The sequence below is a fragment of the Oxyura jamaicensis genome, chromosome 5 (assembly GCF_011077185.1).
Source record: "Oxyura jamaicensis isolate SHBP4307 breed ruddy duck chromosome 5, BPBGC_Ojam_1.0, whole genome shotgun sequence".
NCBI lineage: Eukaryota > Metazoa > Chordata > Aves > Anseriformes > Anatidae > Oxyura > Oxyura jamaicensis.
The window spans coordinates 2,184,745-2,210,835 of record NC_048897.1 but is presented as its reverse complement, the minus strand read 5'-3'; the positions used below and the strand labels follow the sequence as shown (position 1 = coordinate 2,210,835).

General features: G+C 43.6%; 1 protein-coding gene across 40 annotated transcripts in view; it reads right to left on the bottom strand.

The window, feature by feature from the left end:
• MADD (MAP kinase activating death domain) overlaps nucleotides 1–26,091 on the bottom strand; it is a 67,410-nt gene that overhangs the window by 40,026 nt on the left and 1,293 nt on the right. For 18 of the 40 annotated variants that reach the window (XM_035328794.1, XM_035328800.1, XM_035328817.1 and 15 more), the window contains exons 2-12: nucleotides 15,081–15,270; nucleotides 11,149–11,763; nucleotides 8,202–8,505; nucleotides 7,736–7,867; nucleotides 6,415–6,528; nucleotides 5,618–5,698; nucleotides 3,792–3,848; nucleotides 2,851–3,029; nucleotides 2,023–2,258; nucleotides 1,353–1,509; nucleotides 233–339 (exon numbers count right to left, since the gene is read on the bottom strand). In XM_035328794.1, coding sequence (XP_035184685.1) covers nucleotides 233–339; nucleotides 1,353–1,509; nucleotides 2,023–2,258; nucleotides 2,851–3,029; nucleotides 3,792–3,848; nucleotides 5,618–5,698; nucleotides 6,415–6,528; nucleotides 7,736–7,867; nucleotides 8,202–8,505; nucleotides 11,149–11,763; nucleotides 15,081–15,142 — 2,044 coding nt within the window. In that variant the 5' untranslated portion in view covers nucleotides 15,143–15,270. Of the gene's footprint in view, nucleotides 1–232; nucleotides 340–1,352; nucleotides 1,510–2,022; nucleotides 2,259–2,850; nucleotides 3,030–3,791; nucleotides 3,849–5,617; nucleotides 5,699–6,414; nucleotides 6,529–7,735; nucleotides 7,868–8,201; nucleotides 8,506–11,148; nucleotides 11,764–15,080; nucleotides 15,271–17,577; nucleotides 17,721–24,724; nucleotides 24,749–26,091 lie in introns of those variants that run through there. The other 22 variants (XM_035328804.1, XM_035328810.1, XM_035328814.1 and 19 more) reach the window with 6 other exon arrangements.

Sequence of the window (26,091 nt, the reverse complement as noted above, 5' to 3'; positions counted from 1 at the left end):
TCTTCCTCCCAGTGTCCTTTGGGGGGCACTGAATATAAGCAGAAGCAAGGTCTTTCTTCAGCCTTGCACTGGAAATTGAAGGAATATGCTCTTTTTCCTCAGAGCAACAATACAATGGAACAATACTTTGCTCTGATTAAGAGACAGGGGAGGCATTTCCCCCCTCAGTGCACATGAATGGGGAAGAGGAACCTATGTGGACACTGTGAAAATGAAGCTCAAGGTTACTCACTTGGAGTATCGCCATTAATGTCACATTTCATCATCTCACTGACAAAGTCACCAAGGGAGGAATAGGAGGAACTCGAGTCGTCATAGTCAACACTGTCACTGCCACTGCCACAACGGGTAAAAAAGAGAGATGAGTGGTAGCAGCATAGCAACAGCAGGGCCCAGTATTTCAAAGATGTGAATCAGCATACAGTGTTTTCATGGACATCTTAAAAATCTTGTGATATTACAGTTTCCACACACACACACACACAAAAAAAAAAGAATCTGGCAGCAGCGAGGGGCCGGCTTCATGAAAAGCCAGAGCAAATTAAATAATTTTGAGATAGGTAACAAGACAACATGGTATGACATTTATAGGCTCTCAGCAAAGTTAACAAGGTCAACCACAGGTGGACAGGGAGTAGTATATGAATTCTCAATGTGTGCCAGAGGGGGGAAGAAGCTTCAAGAGAACTGGAGATCAAGAGAAAAGCACTCCCTTTTAATACTAATGATAAATCCCACTGTGAGGACCATTGGTGCTATGTAGAACATAAAAGATAAACAATTCCAAGCCTGAGAGCCTCATAGGCTAAAAGAAAAGACGGAAAATAAAACTAGATGAAAAATTCTGGAACACATGGTCAAAAACACATTAACAAAAATTATTCTCACTTTACTGAACATACAAGAAGGTCTCAGGCAGTGGGTAGTACTAGCAAGCTTTGCATAACCATGTGCTGATTAGAGTTGAAAGAGTGGTAGGATGGGTGGGAGTACTTATAGGACTGCAACACAAATAACCCGAGGGAGAACAGCATGGAAGAAAAAAGCATAAGGGTGGGAAGAAATACCAAATGACAAGTGGCATAGAAGTAGCAAAAGAAAACAGCAAAGTACAAATAGAGAATCACGTTAAATGAAAGCTTGAGAAAACACAAGCAAAGGGATAAACTGCTGCTATGATGATGACAGTGCAGCAAGACAATTTACTTCTATGTCAGTGTTCTGACCAGACAGAAGAAATAAAACAACAGCATAGAAGGCTAGAGGAAAAGGCTGCAAACAACAAGTTGGAGGAAAGGCCCAGAATAATTTGAAGTAACTATCACATGGCTAGAGTTATGTTCCCCACCAACCTGTCATCAGTGGGGTCAGAGTCTGTTTCTTTCTCTACTGGTACATTCAGCGCTTCAGCCAGTTGTGAATTACTGTCGTAGACACGATAGTGGATGGGCTGCAGCTGGTGGGCATACCACTTAGGTTTGTCACCAATCAGTGCTGGGTCAAACATGTCTGCACAAAAAATAAAAATAAAAAAATAAATTTAAAAAGGAGAGTTAATTGAACTAATTTATTTGTGTTGAAGGCTTCATTCACAGTGAGGCTATTCCTTATTAAGTCTAACACAAAGGGAGAGACAGACTTCTCTGTAACTAAACAATTAGCTGGAAAAATGAGGGGCTAACAGCAATGCCATTGTGGTTGAAACCCATTGATATATATATATATAAAATAGAAAAATGTTCCTTGAACTGGATTTCCCCACCCAGCAGGAATGCTGTGTTGGAACAGGCTCCCCAGGGAAGCAGTCATGGCACCAAGCCTACCGGTGTTCAAAAAGCTTGGACAACGCTCTCAAACGTACAGTTTGATACGATCCTGTGCAAAATTAGTTGGATTCAATCCTTGTGGGTATTCTGCAATTCTATGAATAGTACGGCGTTAAGCTAAGTTCATCCCTAGAATCTCTCTACATTTTAAGAGACAAGACATCAAAAGTGCAGGAAACATAAGACCAAAACTTACTGTTATGAATTCTTTGAAAAGCATAGTTAGTAGGGTTGAGTGACCATTCTCCAAAATATTCTACTGCCTGTGTCCTGGATAGCTTATCTGCAAAAGGCGTTTGCTTTGGCCTGGAGGCAAGAAAGGAGTTTGCCTGGAAGGCCACCACTGGTCGTGGAAAAAGACGAAGAGTGCGAGTATGCATCTGGAAACCCTGCAAAACATTCGGTGAGTTGAAGAATCTCACCATAGCAACCCTAAAAAGAAGCAGAGAATACATATCAGATAAAAAGACCTTTAAACCTTTAAAATGTATGCACTAGGTAATGTTTCAAATCTTCAAAGAACGGTAACCTAGTGCAAAAAGCTGTCTTAGAAAACTTCTTAAAATAAAATTTAAAAAAAGCACACACACACTAAAGAAATCACTTGGCTTTAATTCACCACCTCAAAACCAAGACCCACCCAAGGAGAGACATTGTTCTTGGATCCACTAGCTTAAGTTATGATGAAGTTTCCAGATTTATTTATTTTTTTTTTTGTAATTCAAGGCTTGTGATTTAAGCTGAGAATACAATATCAGACTGACTGGTCTAGGTAAAAGGGATGATCTATAGGAGAATGCAAGGAACAAAATATCCCCTCAAGATATGTAATTTTATTCATGCACTTAATGGATCTGGTACAAACGCTGTAATTCCTTCTGTTTTTATTTTTTTCTATGTAGACTACAACCTGCGGTAGAACCTGGAAGACCCTGCTTCCATCACAGGACTTAGAGCAATGTCTGTGCTGCCTTCAAGTGCAAACTTTAAGAAGACTCAACACTACCTTCCTGTTCAGCCTCACCTGGTAGCCACATCCACAGAGTCCACATCATTTCCATAGATCAGAGGGTTGAATTCCGTGGAGGGAGTAGACTGCAAATCATTCTGTGGTCTTCCCAGCAGGAGTGGCACCTCCTGCCCTTCGTGGAACTTCTCTAGGTTAAGAATGGGCTGAGTATTCAGACTCATGCTAGCCAGTGCCTAACAAAGGACAACATTATGCACACATTCAGCAATAAATTATTCAAGGTACAAGAGGGAGATCAGAGCTACTCTGCCTCTAGGCAATCACAACAATTATGCATGCTCCATTAGTTTGTCTTAAACTCTTTCTTCTACACTGAGTCAAGAAGTATCTCCAGGCCCTCCTTTATGTGGACAGTCCAAACGATCTCCTTAATGATGGAACAGTCTTGGAGCTTCCCAAGGGTTAGCATGGAAGTCTGCTTTGACTCATTCATGACACAAGACAGACAATCCAAATCTGACCACTGCTTGTATGGCACTCTGTACAATATATCTGAGAGTTATTCCCACGTGTAATTTGAATACACACTGCGACCTGGAGGCCTTGAAACTTGCCTTGCAACTTGGCAGTTCAGCCAGTGAGTTTGATATCAAACAACAGTGTGTAGACACCTCTTACATAGGCATCTGCCTGTACCTATCCCAGCAAACCTACACTTCCCATCTGAATGAGGTCTTCACCTCTCCATAAAGCTACCATCCTCTTCAGCCCTCATGACATCCTCAGTAAAATGCACTGGAGCAGCACGACTGGCAAGTCGGTCCTTAACACCCAGATCCAACCTAAATTGGACCTCCCGCATTTCTCCCATTTGCCCACTGAGTCTTCATTGGTTTCTTTCAAAAATAAACAAACATATAAAACAAAGTACAATCAAAACACCAAAGGAAAAGGGTAAAACGGAAAATCAAGGGGAAAAGAATAAAATAAAGAACCTTGTTGTCAGGAGTGAGCAGCTGTTGCTGAGTGATTGCAGTCATGCTAACCAGACACTGGAGGCATGATGGAAGATCATATGATAACACCAGCAGCCCATCAGAGCCAAGACGAACACATGACCACAGAGAAACAGATGGAGGGGGAAACAAAACAAAAATAAAATCTATTACTACCAAATATCACAAATAAGAGGAAATAAAAAGGACCACAAAATAGGCACGTGGAGAGAGGTCTAACTGCCCCACCCCCAGACATCCACTTTTGGCTACAGTTCCTCTGGAAAGTGGAAAGGTTCCTGTCCTTATTGGTACAGCAAATTACTTTCCACTGCAGTTTAAAATCAGGTATCTTGAATTTTATTCATTGATGCTAAGACCCAAAGGTAAACAAGGGTGTCAACCTTAGTGACATGGGCCACAATTTACTTTGTAAAGCAACCAGTAGCCCTCCTGCTCCTTTGCCAATAGTCAACTCTTGATGATAATGGACATCAGAATATATAGGGATGTACTGAACTTTGGTGAATAGTCTGCCAATTTTAAATAGAAAGTGTTCAGAGAAATTGCAATTTGTTCTTCTGATATTCAAATATGCTGTAGTAAGAGAGTTTTGCTGAATAGTGCCTGAAATTGCAAGGGGGTGAGGCAGAAGTAAGGGGGAGGTGGATCTAACAAAACTCCAAGCAACACATTGCTTCCATCAGTGCTGACAGCAGGTACTGGGGTATCACAGAGGTCACACACTTTGCTCTCCAGGTCTACAAGGAGAGAGAGAGCAGACCTCATCAGGTCAGTAATACACTTTACCTTTAGATACTGCATGCAGCGTGCATAAGGAAAACAGAAATAAAGAGATAAAACCTGCTTGACATGATCAGCAAGGATGACCCAAGCTGATTAATGGCTTAGCAGGACCCGAGAGAAGAGACAGACCTCACACACAGATCTGTGAATGGAGGGGAAACAAAGATGATCATTGCTAGATGGACTGGGTCAGAGTTTAAGCCTGCATGGCAAATGTGAAGGAGGAATCTGGAACTTTCTGCACCAAGCAGAAACAAGTTAGCCTCAAACAACAGTGAGAAACAAAAACCATCTACTGCATCCAAGAGCATTTTGAATTATCTTTCGCTAGGCTAAGAAAATAACTGCAGTCATAGGCCTTAGCGATCACTTGCTTTTCCAAATTAGCTCTCTGCTTTAAGAGAGAAAAGCCAGCAGCTAGATATGTAACCCTTAACATCTGTATTAATCAATACCACTTTTAAAGCTTAACATGTCGCTCTATTCTAACATAGGGGATATTCTATCTAGACACCCATATGTAAGTGGTGTCTTAAATACCTTGACAGAAAACCCCTAGTCCTGTGCTTCCCTACAAAAGTGGAAGCACCAGAGACAGAAGAAGATAAACAGGCAACAAAAATGAACATGAAATTCCTTGGAAAAACTAAAGATCTCAAACTAGATAAAAGTCTCAGATTTTGGTTAGTCAGAAGGCAATGTTAGAAGATCACAGAGGTGGTCGGGGGGCTCAGAAGAAAACATCCCAATAACTTCTTCCCCTATTGATTATCCCACCTCCACATCCAGAGCAGACCTTGCCATGACTGGCCAAGGGGCACATTCTTGAACAAGTGTACTCTAGCATCTTGATACCTTATTCACATCCATCTGATGTGCCAGGATACACACCTGCTTTTAACACCTTTTGCTTTACATTTGCTGACTTGCATTCTCATCCAGCAGGGCAAAAGAGCTGTGCAAGACTACATCTGCTAAGTTCTACTGAATCTGAGTCCTTCTCCCAAAATGCTTATTACCTGCTTCAGATGTTTTTTCAGCTCTGATGCTTCTGGTTCTGGTAGTGCTGGCAAAGATTCTGCATTTGTAGGAACGATCACCTGGAATTAAGCACAAGCAACAAACTAAGAGTTACCCAGCTGTAGCCATTTCAAAACCAGAATCCCTTATACCTCCACTGCTTCTGAGACTGGATAAAAGTCATAATATCAAATTAAAAAAAAAAAAAAAAAAGTCTGGATCAATACTTTGCTTTTCACTTATTTATGACTGTTTAATAGTATTTACACAGGAGAGGATTTCACAAACATGAGAGGATTTCCTCTGTCATAAACCACAAAAAAAGGAAAGTTTGAATGAACCTATACTCATCCTTAAGAACTTCCATTAAGTGTAAGATGTTAAACACATTCCCCTTGAAATAACCTTGCTCATGCCACAGTAGAAAGCAAGATATATGGCCCCATTTGAATTGTGATAACCAATGCTGCTGCAAGGTTCTTATCAGATCTAGATTCCTACCTAGGGCTATAGCAGACAGGGTCAAGTTACCCAGTGAGACAGCTTTATCATTTATTGAGGATTTACCTTCCTAAGAAAAAGCCAGACAAATTAACTGAAAAAGAATGCCTTATGAATAAACGAAATGGGGACTTTGAGACAAGGAAACAGAATCCTAAAATTTAGGATAGTAGTGGCAGGGGCAGACTGAGGCCAGCCTATAAGCAGAGACATTCTTAAATTCTCAGTATGCACATTGATGAAAGTGCACAGTTCCCTGGAAACAAAGCCAGAAGTCTTTATGGGCATCACTTACCTTATTGGTATCCAGGTCAATAAGCCATACATCATCAGGCATTTTAAAATCCAGTTTGTAAAGGAAGAAACTTGCTGGAACACCAATGATGTAAGGTGTAGGGGCTAGAAGCAACTGAGAGAGACAGACATCTTAAAAAGGACAACAAGATCTTCATTTGATATCACCATATTCTTCTTTTTTTAATAAATAACAATACAGTAGGTTTACATCAGAAGAGAAAACATACAAGGCTTTGATAAACAAGTCACTAACTCCACACAATAGAAGCATTTCAAAACAAACAAACAACCAAAAAAACAACACTCCTGCTCCAAGAGCTTCAATTCTCATCTAGAAGAAAACCAGTGTTTTTTCTGCCAGGGATGTACTTTTATACGGCTGCATGGCTCTAAGGAAAAAAAAAAAATAGCTCAACTAATAGCTTGCTATGTCATGGACCAAGAAAAAAAGATGTTCAGAGTAAAAGACTAACTGGAGAAGCATAAAGTAGCAAATTAATACATGCTTGGTTCAAACCAAGACTGTGCTGTTGAAAAGATGTCATTAGGCTTAAAGGGCGTTACCATCCCTAGGAAGCCTAAGAAGTAGGTTTTCCACACGTTTGTGTAAAAAGCATCTAAGAAGAAATTCTTGTTGTTTGTGAGGATCAGCAGAGGGAAAAGGTTTAAATCAATAAGCCATGTAGCAGCTTGAGATCCGCTGTTGGGGAGGCTAAGGGCTAAGTTATCCTTTAAATCTAGAACACCTGGTTACCCGCAAGGGGAAAAACAAACCTGCAGCATCATTTGCAGGATAGCACTGAATTAATAATATGGCCTCAATTCTATCTTTCCAAGCAAAATAATGAGCTCCTGCAGAGCTGACTATTATGAAACCCAGGCTTCCAGATGAAGTAACTTGACATTTTATACCTCTGAGGAATATAAACTGCAGGCAGTATTTTCTAAACTCTGAATCAATAGCCCTCGAGATTCCTGAACTACTATGGACCCTCCCCAACAAACCTTAATACTCAGTTGGGAGGGCAAGAAGAGGAAGAGTAAATTCTTGCCATAATATTGCAGATCTATGGCCTTTCAGTCCATTGCTTGTAAGGCACCACTTCGAACCACGCTACTCACTAAGCAGGCTATTGAGGATGTTCTACATAAAAGGTGTTACCTACAATTTAAATAATCAGTGGTGCTCAAACACATTCTTTGCAAGGCGGTGTTACAGCCCCTGAGAAAGCGTGGGGAAGGAAACAAGGGCTGCTTCTGTATGTTTCAGACACACAGAAACAACCTTTGCAAAAGACTAATGAAGGCAAAATACATACCTGTTCTGCAGAGGCCATGCAGGTGGGAAGCAGAGGGATCACTGGAAACATATACTCTAAGGGGTAGATCATAGCCACAAAGGCCATCACCGACATGGAGAGAGCATTATAATCTCGGGACTGCAATACAACCTGCAACCACAGAAACTCTCATTAGCACTGCAACAACCCTTCTCTTCTGGTACTCCCCCCAGCGGCATACAAATATCACAGCCCGCAGGACTCTGTTTTAACAGCTGTGAGCTGGATGACCCTTCAACTGATCTGTCTGAAAGCAAACTTCAGGTGCTTTTTACGAGATCAAAACTTTTCCAAACAGGAATCTCAGAAGGAGCTAATCCTTCCTGCCTCCAGACAAACTGATCCCAAAGGACGCAGTAGACAGCCGTTCTGCACACCCAGCCTACCCTGGCTTTGGAGAAGGCAGAGCTTCCTACCTTTCAAAGACCAACTCTTCCCTTCCTACCTTGTGCTCCAGAAGGATGCAGGTCAGCACCTGCAGGCAGGCATCCACTCCCAGCAACTCCAAAGGCAGATGCAACGGAAAATCCACCAAGGTGAAGCGGGATGGATCAGGAAGAGCAAACGTCAAAGCTGGCTGCAACTCATGTGGCAAGACTTCCACATCCACCCGCTTCTGACCAGCGACGGGCATTGGCGAACGCAGCAGCCTGTATATCCAGGCCTCAATCTCACGCAAGTCATGCAGCAATGCGCTGGACTTCTCCTCCACAAGGAGCGAGCCTGTGAAAATCCGCCACATTGTGTCCCTGCACATGGAGAACAAGAAGATTAACACTCCCCAGCTTCATTTGACAGCTATTCAGGGTTGCATGGTCCCCTCTTCGAGGGAAAGAGAAGAGTCACCAAGAATTAAAAGATGCAGCTAATGTGTTTGGCCACACATGGGAAGGGAAGACAGGGATTTAACCTTGCTGAAACAACAGCTGTGGGGAAGTATAGATCTTTCTGAGGCAGAAGTCAACACAAGTATGTCACGTTGGTCCGAGAGGTCATGCATTCGTTTAAATGATCTGGTAAGGTCCAGATCTCTGAAGACACATCCTGGTGCTTGAAATTCAGCCTGCAACTGGGATACTCTTGTATCTTGTCCAGAAATGCTGCAGCCCAGTTGACTGTAGGATTGCTTCTAGCTGTTCTACAAACTTTTTCAAGAATATGAAATAATAACTCGAGATAATAAAAATACGCCACACCAAATCTCCTAAGTGTTTTGGCATCATTAAATATTTTTACATCCTCTCTTAAATTGCATTTTATCATTCTGACAAGCCGAACAACCCACGTCAGAAGTGGCTGCATTTCAGCTGAGAATATAAATTTCTGAAAGTTGTCTGGGAAGCATACAGGTACCTTAGCAAAACAAGCAGACATTTTTCTATGCATTAAGCTAGCAATCTGCAAACTTCTAGCTCAAAGGCAGGCTGGCCAAAAAGCATTGCTCAGAGCCTTCAGTGCTTCAAAACTTGAAACTGGATCTGACAAGGGAAGCGAAGTGGATGGTCCATTTGATCCCCTAATGCTGTAGCACAGCATGCATGACAGCTGTGAACCTGTTATAGCCACTGGACACAAATTTCAGCTCAATAAATATTTTTGGTCACTGAAATAGGTCTGTTAGAATGGTATGGGTCAAATTAGAGCTCAAATGGCTCAAATTAAAAAAAAAAAAAAAGGATGAGGATGACACTGGAGACCTCATAAAGAACAAAAAATTACAGAATTTTGGAGGGGTCAAAAGAAGAGCAATTTGAGATTACACTGACTGATATACCTCTCAGGAACTGTGATGCTTTGCATCCTCTCCTCCTCCTTCAGCCGCTTGTAACACACAGGACATTAAGTTGTTAACAGGCACGCTCAACCTTTTGCAAGCTGGAGGCTGGCATTTTTATTCTGCCACCACTTCAAAACCACTCTACTTTTCCAGGTCACAGCTTGCAAACCACACAGTAATTCAAACCAGCAGCTTTACTCGTCTCCCTATGGATGCTTAGCCTCCTCATCTGTCATTTAGTTCTTCTCTTAACTCTAAGAATTATGGTCAACAGCAGCAAATTTTTAAAGTACTACATGCCACTGAAACACTGGAATGCATCAGCTCTCCTTTCAAAATTCAGTTGAGTTCACAGAGTTGAAGAAAATCAATTTAGCCCTTTTCTGCCTCAGAAAAGATTAGACTAAACCAAGTGATGAAATAAGCTCCCTTAAAGCATACTTCCATTAAAAACATCATTTTTGTTCTGAGAGAAACATTTTTCCTCACTGTCAGTGGATTCAGGTGATAAATCTGTTAATGCAGGAATTGACACAAGCCCAGCACAATCTCCCAGAGCTGTTCTGGGGCAGGAACGCTACAAGTAGGACACCATTCTCTGAACAGGGGCAGACTTCCTCTTGCATAAAAAGCATACAAAGATGCAAGTGTCAAATTTCCTGTCAATTTTTGCTTTAGAGGCGTTTAAGCTGGAGAGTACCAAGCTATAAACTCACATTACAAGCTATCTCACAGCTCAGTCCCTCTTAATAGTAAGGTAATTCCCTCTTTCCCCAGAGATTCATTTTTGCTCTTATTAATTAATGTATTGGAAAGGAAAAATATCTTCCTGGCATGTAGGTGTCAGGCACAGTACTACAAATACACATCCATAACTGATATACATAAAGACCTTGGTCCTTCTGTACCCTACAGTGCAACAGCTTTTGTTTCATACCCAGCATTATAATGGCAGACATGTAAGATTACCACATTACATAAAAAAATACCAAGATCGTATTTAATTTGCTGTTGCAAAACTCCATTCCCATTTGCTTCATAGTCAGCTCCTTCGTTTCCTACCTTTCCTCTCTCCCCAGACCTCATACTTTGATCTCCTTCAGCCATTCTTGCTTCTCTAGTCTCCTCTCTCCCACGCTGAAGTTCAGATTGTATTTAATGAGCTTATGAAAAATACTTTCATCATTTCCCTCTGGCCCCAAGTTGAAATCCTCCCTGCCATTTCTTGACTGTTTCTAATCTGCCAGAGAACCACTAGCCCTGACACACACTGCCAGGGAGCCAATGCACCAAAGCAACAATCACCAGGGAGCCTATGCACCAAAGCAGCATCAGTGCTCAGTTTCACAAAGATCACGTTCAGTCAGCTGTTAGCAGTGCCTCCGTAGGCATATCAAAAATTAAAATCATACCAGGAGACAAAACCTGATAGAGAAGTTTTCCACAAATCGTCACAAAAAAATTTCCCTTTCCCAGTGTGGTTCTCGGTTAAAACAGCAAAAAGATCAGGCACCAATTTCTGCAGCTACTCCTATGGAGACAATTTGCCATGGCAATTTGACAATTGGAAAAAAAAACAGTGTGAGGAAAAAGTTTTCTCCCCCCCTCAACATACCTCTGCACTCCACGAGGAATCCCCAACTTCTTGCCCAACAGTCTCTCACTACAGCAGTCCACAAGTCTCTTGAGGGTGTACAAACATTCACGGAAGGTGGAAAAGAAGGGATAGTGACTAAGGATGCACAGAGAAGTCAGGGTGCTGTTCCGAGAGCGATGGCTGCCTTTGGCCAGCCGCTTACTGCGTGGTGATCGATTCACATCTGGGGTAGACTCTGTGCTTGGAACCTGCAGCGAAGAACCACTCTCTGAACTCTCAGTGCCCACATCCTCTTGGGGTGCAGACACATCCCCAGATTTGGTGATTTTCTGTCCCTCCCGAGCTCGATGTCCTCCCGCGCCTTCTCCCTTCTCCTTAGGTACTCGCTTCTGGAAGGAGCGGTAGAAGTTGACACAGATTCCATAGCGAATGACACCTGTATCCTTGTCTGTGAGTGTGAAGACGAAAGAAGTGTCATCGCGGAAGCTCATGCGTTTCTGCCGCACACTCAGGCATCCTTCTGGCTGGCAAAAGAACACAACGTCGGGCGGTAGAGGAAAGTCTACATGGTCTTCTAGAGGATAACGTCGGAGCAGCTCAGGAGTCTGAGCAACACTATCACTGCTTGGCTGCCTACAAAAAAAAACAACAAACAAACAAAAAAAAAAACATGCTTACTTGATTAACGTTGATAAAATCTTTGGTATCTCCCTAACGACATCTCAGGGGCCTGCAAGTTCAGCTTCATCTTTGGTTCTCCTCAACCCTAATATACAGGGGAAGAGCAGCACCTCCATCACTAGCCACAGTTCTCAGTCACTAGCAACTGCAGAAAGGTTAAATAAAAGGCTACTCCATCGTTACCAAGGCCCAACAAGGAGCCCCTCTATTCAAATTTGATGCAGAAAATGAGTTTCAGAAGCATGATATACCCAAGGGAGTAACATATTGCTGTGTTCCTCTGACTCTGATTTCCAAAATGAGTTTGACTGCATGGGTCTCTGGGGAATACTCAGGTAGGAAAGACACTGTCCCCCTCCAAATATACAGTCTGATGGAAGTTCAGTGGGTGAACAGAATGGAAAAGTGTAAGAGAAAGCCCTCTACCAGGGCTTTGTGCACCTATTGCACATCCCTGGAATTTATGTTGACCTATAAGGAAGACATACTGATAACGTTTGGACTGTTCCTAGAGGGGTTTCTAAGAAAATCATAATATCCTGCCAAGGCAAATAAAGGGGGGCCCTGATGTAGGTGAAAACATCATATCAGTCATGGAAGCGACACCACAAATTTGCCAGGCTACACAAAAGGAGGCAGCTGTGACAGAAGTGTAAAAAAAACAACTAACACAACACTGTTAAATGATGTATAACATATAATAAGCTTTAACAAGTCCAGCAGAAACACATTGTAACCACGGGCTGAAAAGTAGAGGAAAAAACAAGAATGGTAATGCTTTTCTGGTATGAATGTGGGAAAAGGATGACAACAAGAGCAAAAATAAAGCTGCCTTTAGTCAGATAGAGAGTCAACTGACCAAGTAATACAAAACAGATCTTAGTTTATTTGGTGAAGCACATCACAACCTGATTTTCATTTTATTAACCCTAGATGACATTGGCTTCCCTTAAGCTAGCAACAGAGTTCTTGACAAGTTCCATGGACCCAAAACCTCATCTTGTAAAGTGCCATTAAAACGTTTTAGCAAATATGTGTGCATGTGTTCTTTTAAGTTGGAGCATAAGCTACTACAAAAGCTGGGTACTCATATGCAGCCCTACTTAATACTGTGTCTCACCGATCTTTGTACAGCAAATCACTAATGGAACACACAGGCAGGCAACACTATTTATACCTGATTTCCCACCGAAAGAACAGCTTGTTTCAAGGCATTACCTGATTTTCCTACCACCACTTTCCCATGAAAGTTACCCAAATAACTGCCAGAGAAATAATGATGTGAAAACCAGAAAGCAGGGGAAGAAAAATATTCCCAAACCAATCTCTCTCTGGTTTGACCCCTTTGCTATAAAGTCTGTCCTCCTGCCATTTTGTACAGTAATTAGGATTTAGTAAGCACAAAACTAAATGGGATGCAGCAGCCCTGGCTCTACCATCACTCTCCTGAGGGACTTCTTGCGAGACATTTTCTCACCTTAACACTTCAGATTTGCCCATTTCAAAATACAGATGAAACTTACTCTTCTGTTATTTGAGAAGTGCTGGATTTGAAAGCAGAACAAGAAAAAAAAAAATCACCACCAAAAAAAAAAAAAAAAAAAAAAAACAGACAAGTAGCAATAGAATGTTTTTAATTTACAAAATAAAATCACTGGCATAAATAGTTCTGCTGAACACAGTCCTTCCAAACAAAAAACCTTATTAAATTTAAAATAAACATGCTTTAGTAAGACATAAATTGGTAACAAAATTTATACTGCCTGAACGGTTAAGTACTGAAATATTGTAAGAAAGTAAGAGGCTTAAAATCTTTTATGTATTAGTACCCACTAATGCATCATCTGTTAAGAAAAATATCAAATAATATTGGTACAGTTTAAAGAGTCTACTTGGAAATAAATGGTTATAAAAAGTCATCAACAAAGTACCAGTTAATATATCCTAAGGTCATGTCTTTGCAGTAACATGAGCTACAGACAGAAGGACACAGTCTTCTCAGACACTTAGGAGAATTCTATCTAATAAAAAGGAACACTTCCAGAAGACATTGCTACTTGTGCGCTGTGGATAACGAGATGTGATGGGAAAGCCTCGTGGAGCTCCTAAGGAACCTGCAGTGGAAGTTACTTCAGTCAACTGCATCTCTTACCAGAGGCATTTGCTGAAGTGCCTAAGAAGACCTCTAAGCAGTAGCAATCTAGCTATTGTTGCCTAGCAAAAAAACAGAATTGATGCTAGCAAGTCCTTAAGTGAGGACATCAGACACCGCGAGCATCACTGGAGGAGGCAGTTAACATTTCTTCCCTCCTCCTTACCTAGTTACTTTCCAACTCTCACAGAGAAATCATGGTTATTTTTCTACAGACAATAAGAAACAATTAAACTATTGAATTATTCTGTCCAGAAGACACAATAATAAAACAGTTATTACTTAGGAAATTACTTCATTTCCTCCATTTAGCCTACTTCAATATTGCACTCAAAGCATTTTGAAAAGAAAGTAGGAGGTAAAGCAACAGGCTGACGCACATAAAATGCTGATGTTTAGAAACAAAAGTCCAAACATTTCGGAACACACCCATTAAAGAAACTGGCAGAAAGTTACCCCATAAACTCTGAATAGAGAAAAATAACATTTGCTGAGCATCTGTGCATTAGATATAGAGTATATGAAACGTAGGGTTGATGTGTGTGCTGTTTAAGCAGACAAGAATAACGTTATTTATTGATGGCTACTAAGACTAAAAAAAAGGAATAAAATATTTAAAGGATTCATGTAGTTCCTAATAGGACAAATGAGTATTAGAAGGAAAAGTGGCCAAGTAAGGTAAGTTACAGACTTGTTTTTAAACTGGCTTTACAGACTACAGTTCAAAAGCTAGAGAAGTAAACCCATCCAGCATTTTACTTCCATGTGGCTTTCAGTATTTTCAGTTTGTGAATCACCCTGTCCTGAGGTCAGTGGAAACAAAGTTGTTCAGACTCACAAGCTACCAGTCATATATAAATTGGCTACTCTTAGTCACCCTTTGCAGACCCTTGTAAAGGTCTAAAGACCACAAATTAAAAACCTCTAACTGCAGTAGCATCCTTCAGAAAGTGGCCTAGGCAAGTGCATGCCCTCTTTTTTTCACACATTCCAGTCAACTCTTCTTCAGCACAAAGCATGGCCTCATCAATAGACGCCAGGCTATTTGTCGTGCTGCCCCCCACCCCACCACCTCTACTGCCTACAGAAAAGCACAGCTAAGAATCTTCTCCATTACCTGGCTCCAATGATAACAAGGTAGTCAAGTAACCGAGGGCAGCTTTTCTTTTTCTGCACCATTGTCCTTGACCCCCTCCCTATGTCATCTCAGTGAATTCCTGTTCATGGATCCAGCAGTCGGTTGTCCAGTCAGCCGTGACCAAGTGCCTTGGGGAGCAATTCGCTTGGAAATGTCTGGCCAGTTCAACCTATGATCAAGAAAAGCAGAAGCGTCAAAGGCACGATCAGGAATTCCAATTACATATATGTATTAATTACATTCCCCAAAAGCCTGTGTTCTGGGTAGCTACGGCCATCCCCAGACCTCCCTCTGTTCACGAGTATAAATATACAACATGAGATTTACTTCCACTCTACCTTTTTTGAATTGTTTGTATTAATAATAAGTCATATGCTCAAAAGTCCTAACCCCAAGCTGGTGCATCCTTTCTGAACCTGCACGGACATCAGAACGAGCCGCTCTCGTTACCGCGCTGGGAGAAATCTCTACCAAGGCCTGGCTCTCCGCATAGCAACAAGACGCAGTTTACGGAGGGAAGCTGAATTACAGCAGGAGTTGCTAATGGGAAGACAGGAAATAAAGAGTAAACACAGGGTAATTCTCTGCGCCAGCTGATACTTTGCTTAAGGTGGAAGTAGGAGGTGCTTTCTAGAGGACCTACAGGCATCAGAAAGTGAGCCTGTAGTTAGAGCAAGATGATGAAGAAAAGGCAGGATCCAGAGCATGCACCACATGCAGAAATGCAGTAGGGACTGAACGGGGCATTTCCTCTCAGGTGCGATGGAATGCAAAGCTATAAAAAGGAACTTAGGGTGGTTTTGTTGCTTTATTATTGTTAACAAATCATAGTAACAGGGGAACTGTTTACAGGGAACCACAAAAGCAAAGCAAGATGAAACTCACAATAAACAAGAGGATCATAAGAATGACCACAGACAAGCAAAGAAGCCTGTCACTGGCAAAGAGCTATTCATGAAATGGTTTGAGGCAAAAGTGTCGTCTAGGCAAACCCCTGGGATTCCCACAGTGCTTGGGAAAGCAGCCTTAAAATGACAGCTAAACACAATTGAAGCAAAAACCACAACCTGAATTTAGGTGTCTGGTAAACAACATAGCTAAAAAGGGGTAATACCAAGAGAAGCCCAACTGGAGGTACTGCACCTCACCCTCCCAAACCCAATGACCTCCATGGCCCCAACCCACTGCGATCCCCACCACTTTTTCCTGTGAAGATACAGAACTGCAGCCTGCAAGAGCAGAAGTGCTTCTTGTAAATCATACTAAAGTTTTTTTCACCGATTTTATTCCATTTCCTTGATCTTGTACATCTCATCTTGTACAGATGCTCAAACTGTACTACAAGTTAACTAACAGCCCAGTAAAAACATTAATAAAGCTATTTTATATTTAAAAAGAATGAACAGATTGTCTTTTGGTGTGTACTGATAACGAGGTTTCTATTTCGATTTATCTTTACCTCCTAAGGCTATCACAGAATACACAGAATTATTACTGTACTAAAACCTTTCAGGTCTGCAACATTAACACTTAGATTTTATTTGTATAAAAGTAGAACAAATTTACTAACAAGCTGAAAATCTGAGTAAAATTAGGTAATTTTCTTGACGTTTCTCTCACTACTTCACAACCAAAAGCTAGGTAAAGGCACTGCAACCATCAGTATCTCACAACCTCATCCAAAGCCCAGCTTTTTTTTTTTCTTCCAGCCCTTCGTATTTCAGGCACAGTTAGGGAAGTTCATTCATGATTCTTAACGCTATTTGGAGTGATAACACGAAAAATCTGTGAATGTGTAAGATTTACTGAAAATGAAATGCATACTAGAAAGCACTAATAATGGAGTAAAAAAAAAAAAAAAAGAAGAAATCTGACACATCCCCTCCACCCCCAAATATTTTTTAAGACTTTACAGTAGGGTTTCAGTCGATCCTTAATTACAGCTGGGGTAAGGTCTGTAAATGACAGCGATACATACAGCAGCAGGTTTTTTTATAAATTATCTTCTCTGAACAACAGACACAGGAAGCAAAGCTCCTGTTCATTCATTTTAATGGTATCACTGAAAGCACTGAAGAATCTGTCCTGCGAGAGCTCTTGATCCAACACATACTGCAGGTATCTTGGTGTACGTGAACTTGAGAGGAACAAGATGAAATTGGGATGATCATATGGTTACTTTGCCTTCAGTTTGGAAAGAGAACAGATCAAGTCATTATTCAAACAGTTTTACCCAGAAACTCACTGTTCAGTTACAGATAGGAGCATAGGAACAAGTTACCATGAGGTATCCAAGAATTACAACTTCGAGAAACTTTGGCTACTCAGTGGTAACCAAATAACGTTCTTCCTCTGTAACAGAGGATCCTGCCCCTCAGTGAAGGTGGAGTAAGTAAACTGCATTTACCATGGAGCAAAAACATCTGCAATGACAACAGAGTAACTGAGAAGCCACAAGAACAGAACCTTAGCTGACCCCTCAGTGACCTACCTATCTATATCCTGTGCTTTTTCTTCAGTTGTGTAGCCTGGAAAATAGGCTTATGATTGCAATTCATAAGAGCACAAAGAGGACATCTCTTCTGGAAGATGAAGTTTCGGTGAATTGGAGCAAGAGCTAAAAGAATCAGAATGAAGTTTAGGTATTTTTTGCCTTCCCCTATTCAATCTCTTATCCAGAGATTTAGTATTTAGAAGGGTGATGACAACAAATAAGGAGCATTAGATCAGCATTAGCTGGAACTCCCCTTCTTGCTCCTGGTTGCCACTGGACACCAGGGTTAACTTGTAGAAGCCAACGCAAACAGGCTCCACAGCCCTGTCTCTCTCCCTGCAGATGCCCAAAGCTCGCTTTCAGGCCACGCTTTGTGCTGGTACAAGAGCTCATGCAGTGACATGATGAATCAGACCAGGGAACTGATAAGGACTAAGGACTTCTTTCTTTCTTCTTCCTTTCCCATGCCACTTTAGTGTTTACTGGGTTATTTCTATGACTAGATTCACCAAGTGGCACACAAGTGCTCGTGCAGGCACAAGGAATAGGTAGGAGCGAGCAGCTCAGGGAACATGATCACGACCTACTAGTGAGAGCTTACTTCTCTGCAGGCAACGAGGAGGTGAAGGAGCTTCTTCCTCAGAAATTTGCTATCATCCTTCCTCTAGATTTTACAAACCAAGTACATTACAACAGAAAGAGACCAAAGACTGAAGAAGATCTCTCAGTTGCTTCTCTCATTTCTCCCCTTTCATGTTACCACTGGGACCTGAGAATACACCACTGAACTGAGAGTAGCTTGGTACAGTTTTTGACATTGACGGCCTGCTCTCCCTCTCGAGCTCCTTAGCTCTAGCTTGCTTTTTCTGAGCATGTCTTCTGCAGCGTGTTCTCTTTGTGCAAACATCTTGGATGCAGCCCTTCGAAGGTGGCATTGTTAAGCAGCGCTCGAGAAGAAACTGCCTGTAACTGCGGCTGAAGGAAGGGGGAAAAAGAAGCAAAGGCCACCACGGAAGCATACTGCACAAACACATCATGCTTCGGAGATCAGCACTGTTTTAGTAAGCACTCAGAGGGATGGTGAACAGGTTGGTGAGAACGAGCACTACCCACGCACCACAGCAGCTATCAGCAACCCTCATGAGCTGGTACAAACTGACACAGTAGCCCAGACACAAAGACAGAGGCCAGAGCCAGCACTAACCCGTGGTCTTCCACTAACTGAGACAAAAAGCGTTCAAAACAACACTTCTATTATTGGCACTACACTACGCTTCAAATTTCCCCAAACACCCACGTTTTGGTTGTAGCAGAACTTCTACAGGACAAGCTGTGCGGTATCCTGCAAGCTGAAGTCCTCCCAGAAATAAAACCTGTGTAAACACAGCAGGGAAAGCACCACACCACAGGATGGATATAGTAACAGGACAGAACTGCAGAAGACTCGTTATCAGTTTCGAGTCAGCCGTGTCAGACCGAGACCCCAGCATTAGTCCCCGGGGAGACATGAACAGTGCGGCGCCCGTCTCATCCACACCTTGGAGTCTCCAGCCTTTGCTAAAATTGCTAAAATTCTTTCTAGATGCAAAGCTAGAGGAACAAAGTCATTTAGTTGAAGAATAACTTGAACTCCAGCTCTGGCAGACCAGTCTCACACTCACCTATATGAGAGTCAGCATGCATTTAAACGACTCGTTTGCTCAAACAAATGATACGAAGACAGCAGCAGATTGTTTTCCAACAGGCAGATGCTAAACCCTCCTGCGTGGTGCTTCCTCGCCAGTTTAGGATGGTAGCAGAATGAGGTCTGTCCTTCCCTTAGCTCTGGCTTTTATCTGACACAAGAAACACACTACACAATTACAAGTGTGTGGATCTTAGAATGTAAATCGGGGTCAGACAATTCAGTTTAGAAACTGCATGGGTAAAGAGCATCCAGTGGGGCATTCATATCTAAGAGAAAAAGGAGGGAGCTCATCAGGAAGACAACAAGAATGACAGGGCAGAAGCCATACAAATCCTGGTTCATTGAAACCGCATCTTGCAAAAGACCAGATTTCCAACCATGTCCAGAAGGAACAATTTTCAGTTCTAAAATATCATCGGAACTTCTTGAATTTCTATTTATATTCAGCCAAGACAGCGTGTACTCAGCTCAGATCCATAGCCAACCTTACTGCGTTGTTTACTGAGAAATCAAGACATTACATATGAATCGAAATAAACTGAAAGCTGAAGCAAACACAGATATGGCCAGGAGTTCCAATGCCCACTTTTTGGTTGACTTATGTTTCATTTTCTCTTGTTCCACACCCTGAGTACACTGAGAGAGCTACTTCCAGCCTTGCCTGTTTTCGCACATACTACTTGTGCTTGTATTAATCTTTTAAAGAAGCAGACAAGCAGTCCCCGTTTCATATTAGCCATTTTATACCTTTGCTGCCTAACAGCTATATTCAACGCTGCTGTAGTCTTATACTTAAAAATATGCAACATCCTTAGGAAGCCCATTGTGCTGTTTCTCCCCCATCCAGCCACTACGGTGGCTCCACGAGCACAACGAACACAGGCAGGGGTGCACGTGGCTTGAGAACACCCCCTCCTCCCGAGCCTGATGGAAGAGCTTGACAGAAGACTGAACAATTCCTGAAGCCAGACCTGGATGGACTTGCTATACTGGTGCAGCTGCTTCGCTTGTGTTACCATCCACCTTGCCAAGAAAGCAGTGCATGCCAATGCTGTGACTCCTGAACAGATACTAGCACTGACACAACTTGAGGGGAAAAAAAAAAAGAAAAAAAAAAAAAAAAAGGTATTTTCAAAGCATTGCAGACATACCTATAGCAGACAACGGTACATTTACCTAGCATAGGTGGCCTACAATGTAGGTGTGGCTCCATGAAACGCAGTAGTTCCAAGTGTAAGAACCCCAGCAGAGAACGGGACTGCAGGGTGGTTCTGAGAGCATCCTCCCTGGAGCACAGGCACCGCTTGGGTTAGTAAGACATCTTACAGATAAAACAGCAGATGAATCCCAGCTGCTTCCACTTTTCACATGTACATAAATGGTTGAAAAAAAGGGTGTGCCAAGCTAGATTAAAGAAAATTATAGAATGAAGTGGGAAAGTGGTTTTTAGTGGTACAAAAAGATGTCCTTAGAAGCCCTTTGGAAGAATGTGAGTAACCCAAAGACCTCTTGCTTTCCTCCTACAGAAGGATGATATTACCTCGCTGCGTTCTGTGAACGTGCCTGACACTACAGACACAGCCAAACATCTTCAGCCTGCACATCGGTTTCCAGCAAAATGGAGGTAGCTTGCATGGCCAAAAATAGGCTTAGCGTGACCAGAACTGCTTCACAAGCAGAAGCATCACACGGCACAGCCAGGAGCCTTTTTACAGCACCGCAAGACTGAAGCTAGGCTGGCTCAGGTTCTCAGTTGCCATAGGAACAGATTTCGGTGTCCTTGTCATATGCTGGCCCTCCAGCTGCTTCCCTCCTCACTTCCCCCCGCTTCGGCCAAATGTCTGCACGAAGCAGCCTGCTGCTGTACATGCAAGACCAGGCAGCCACACATGCACAGGCCGTGAGAACAGAGCCACGGGTAATCTGATTCAGATCAATCTCCATAGCAACCCAGCCTTCAGTCCCCAGATCCCGGCTGCTGGCACTATTTACAGAGCAGCGGCCGCGCTCCACCGCCACGGCTCCCAGTGCTGCCGCTGCCACCGGCAGCACGACGCCTCGGCCCAGCACAAGAACCGCCTGGGGGTGCCCTCAGATGTACCCCAGCAGCCGCAAGCCCTGGAGCTGGATGGCAGAGCGGTGTCTGCAGTGCATTACGAGCCTCCCAGGCGGCAGGGCTCTCCGTGTGCATGAGCACGGAGCATCAGCAGTGGGTACTGCTCACCTGAGGCCCTGTCGCAGCTGATGAAATCCTCTCATCTAAGTACACACACGATGCTGCCACAGACATCTGTTTGCTGCCGCCAGTTCCTGACTCGTGTGTAGAGCCGATGTGCAAAGCGTGCTAGCACAACCGGGCAATCCTAAAGGGAACTTGCAGGCGGCAGAAAACACACAGGAGTCGTCCCAGCGGGCCCCGTCCCAGAGGCGCAGCTGTACCCAGCGGCAGCTATTTGAAAAGCAGGGCGCTCAGATGCCCAACTGCTGTTTCCAAAAATAAAAAGGAAAGAAAGCAAATCCAAGACCAAGGCCTTGCATTAGCCATGAGAGACAAGAAGGTGAGGATGAGCGGCATGCGAGCACTGTGATCCATTTTATTCTACTGCACTCTTGGGGAAAGGCATCAGTGATAGGCTAGTGCGGGAGAAGCGCACACTTTCACATTTCTCCAGCTGCTAACAGAAAGGAAATGTCCAATTTTAGCCTCAGCCCTGCCTGCATTTTTAGCACTTCGATTTAGGTTACAGACCCTATTCGCCTCCCCTCCCTTACTGCCCGAAACAACCCTTTCATATCCACCCGCAGATCACAACTAACTGTCCTTGTGCAGAACACAAATTCTGGCATGAAAACCCTCTCTTAGCCTGGCCAGCCCTCTGTACCACAGCACCATCACAAAACACAAGAGCCGCCCCCGTTATTCCTACCTTCAGCCTTTCATCAGTCCTCGAGTCTCCACTAGCATCCGCTCAGACACTTTGCAAGAATTTAAAAAAAGCCCACCCAAAAGCACAGAACACCCCTGAACTAAATTGGCTTCACCTTCTGCAGCCACTACAGGATTCCCACTTTTCTTCCCAACTGGAATTGCTTCCAGCTTGAGTTTTGAGCTGGGAAACCTCCTCGGGGCACTGGAAGTGGTCCGGGTCCAGACGCGGCCACCTGCAGGTATTTTCCAAAAGCCCAACACTGCAAACACACGGCCATAAAAAATTAACCAGAAGACAACAAAGCACACAGCATCCGAATTGAGGAAACTGCTGGACGCAACTGCAGCGCTAAATTATTCAGAGTCTCGCTCTTGCTCTGGGGCCTCCCCCAGGAGCGCCCCGAAGAGCCTCCTGCAAGAGGCAGCAGAGACCCGGGGCCAGAGGCAGCGAGGAGCGCACCAGCATGCAGGGTTTGAGCTGTGACACTACCCACTGAACAGGTGACATCTCTGGTGATGCCACCACCAGCAGGCACGGGAATTCAGTTCTTTCCTGGACATGGGCCATGCCGGCACAAGTGATGGGCGCCCTCGGATCCTGACAATAAATTCAAGGCAGAAAAGGGGCAAACTCACAGCCAGCACAGAAACACCAAAACGTTGCTCAGGATAATGAGAACTGGAAATAAGCAGAAGCATTTGAAATGATTTAGTTACTCAGCTCCCAGAAGTTCCTGTCTCTTCCGTCTTATCTGAGAAACGCTCAGTCTGTCTCCCTCCGTGTGCCACCTACCTTAATTACTCCTTCCGCCCACGTGCCTTCCCCTCCTTTTCATAAACACTGGGACAGAGCTAAAATCCCTACTCCAAACTGATCCTACTATTAATCTGCGTGACAAACGACAGTACCAGCTGGTCAAAGTGCGGGGAAAGCCAAGAGAAAAGCCCGCTCCCTCCCTGCCAGAGCTGTGGCAGGTGGGAACCACAACGCCTGCTGGCTGCATTTGAGGACTGACACGAGACCGAAGGGAGAAAGGAGACGGTGTGGAGGACAGAAGACACACGCCCCAAGCACCAGCCCCAGCAGAGCAGGGTTTAACCACTATCAAGCGGAAACAGATACAGATGCTGCAGCAGAGCGGCTCAGTGCTCTTGTGTGAAGCAATTCTGGCGAGTACCAGGGAGTATCGTTATCACCAAGCCCCCTCCTGTTATCTGATGAGCTGCACCAAGGCGAAGGAGGCAGAGCTTCCCATCCCGTGCCACAGGAGCCCTGCTGGAGCAAGCAGCACGGAGCCCGGCAAGCAGAGACGTGGGGGAGCTGGTGTCAAAGCTGCGCGTAAGGTAGAGAACGGCCACTTGATACCAGCAGTGGGAAATTCAGCTAGGCTGGAAGGAAAGCAGGATGCTACGCTGTTACTGAACTCACAGACACCACAAAGAAAGTGCAGAGATTAAGAAAAAAATCATAAGACTCTGCTCATAAGACAACACACAGTTCTGGAGGCCACCAGGAAAGATACCATCAGCCCAGATATCTTTGTCCCACGTGTAATAAAAACTAGGTTGATTTCCTGATTGTCACAAGTACCACTGAGAGAAAGCATCCAGAAATTAAGTCTTCAACAAACCAGAAAAGGTAGATCGTGACAAACATCACAGGACAAATCCAAGGCCAGGTGATGACCAGATCTCTTTTGGGGACTGCCCCAATTGTGAACACTGAAGGCTGTAGAAGAGATGGGAAACCACAAAACTTTGTTCCTCCCTGCTACACTGATGTGTTATTTCTTGTGCTGACGTGGAAAAACGCCAGTCTCTCACTTGACACGGCATCTCACAACCCGCTGGCCTCATGTGGGTGCCCTCAGCTACAAGGAGTATGTGGGTCATGCCGGCAGCGCTGCGGGGTTTGCAGGGTTAGTAGCTATTCCAGTTCCAAGAAACAAATCCGGAGCACATCTCTCGATTATCAACAGTATCTGTCACGTGGTCGTGACAGATTTAAAGGCCTCCAGTGCCCGAGAACCTAATCTCCCTACAATTAGTTTCTATCTAAGAACAGCAGAGCACAGGCTAGCTGAGTCGCACAGGGCCCGTTACAGACAGCAGTAACCTTGAGCAGCAGGTCATCATAACAGGTTTTCATAGCTCCTGAGGTACAGAAGGAAAAGCCACAAACCCTTCCAGGATCAAACAAATACCACAATTACTCCACAGATTAGCAGATTATCCCATTAAAAATGCTCCCTTCCAACCAGTGCCTTACGCTACTTATTTTTATTCCACTTCTTCTCTTGGTAGGTCACCAATGATGCTTTTCCTTCACTAGAATTTATACCTTGAGGTAGACGGAGCTTGTTTAAGCAGCGGAAATGACATTAATCTTACATATTAAGCTTTCATTCCTGTTTCTAAATGCTTTCTTACACATTAAGATCGCATTCTGGTTGCTAAATCCTTTCCTCACTCCTGCAAATCCCCCCGCAGGAGCTGCAGTCCGTATTTCCTACCTTCGCGTTGAATAACCATGTCAAAGCCCTTCTGCTAAGGGGCGGCTCGGAAACGTAGCGCAGTACACCTCAAACGTCACCACAGCAAGGCCGGAGGACATCTGCAGGAATTAATCCAGGCTCTAACATACGCACGGCGGAAAGTAACGCCCAGCTCTGCACCTAGCTGTGGCAGAAGGGTGCCAGCTTCCATCTTGCGGGCAGGCTGGCACTACCCACCCAGTTAAAACACCACAGCGTGCAGCGATAACGTGGCTAAATGGAATGGCAGATGACTAAATTTTGCATCATTCGCTACCCATTCTCAGGCACTAGATCTCAAACAGTATTATTCCCCCCAGAAGAAAGCCATTTCTCTAACGGATTTTTTTTCCTGCTATTTCTCCCCGGACGCATTAGCTCAAGTGCGGTACATTAAGAACTGTGAGATTTCTTCTCTCTGAATTCCGCAGTGCTTGTGCCGTTCTAGTTTAATACCAGAAATTTTCACAAATACTTGGTTTTTCAACTGACTCATTGCAAACGATATTGAACAGGCCAGACTGAGTATCTCTGCAGAGGTATTTTCTACCACATCCCACTACACCCGACTTGATGATTCAGTAAGGTGAGAGGGAACGCGCTATAGATTGGGAGCCTCTGTACCCCTCTCCCCAAGCCAGATGAAATCAAAGCCAATGATAACTCAATGCTGACATTCTGTAATGCCAACAGCTACTGTGGCTAGGTGGCCACGGCTCACTGTTAAAAGCCTCTGAAACTTCTATTTCTCATCTCCAACAACCTTCTGAAGCAGACTGGAGTTGGACTTCATCACAGACACAGCCTGCCTGCTTGCAAAGGAATTACAGAATAGTACCAAGGCTGAAGAAGGGGGTTGCCCAGTAGAATATCTGATTACGTTTCTTCTGTAAAAGCTTTAAACTAGAAGACCTATCTTTCTGCCACTCACTACGCAGCCTTTAGTTCACCGCCATTCCAAATTTTACCACATAATGCATGCACCATCAAAACATATCCTGGCCATGCCAGCATCTTGTATAGAAAACGTTATTTTGGTGGGGACATGATTTCCCTTTTCCCTTCTGTCCATCCAGTAAAACTAGGACTGCTTTCAAAGTAGTAACAGCACGGAGAGCAATGCAAACTTACACCTTGAAAGAGGAAGATGTTAATTTGGTAAAATCGCAAATGGCCGGACTTTCAGTGCATCCATAGCACTGCTAGAGAGCTGCCTACAAGATCTGCTCGTGCAGACAAGACTGTGTTATTTTCCAAACGAAAGCGTGTTAGAGACTTTCTGATGGTTTTCCATTTTATTAAGCACACAGTAAGATGCCTAATTTATCGTAGGGTGTATTAAACGG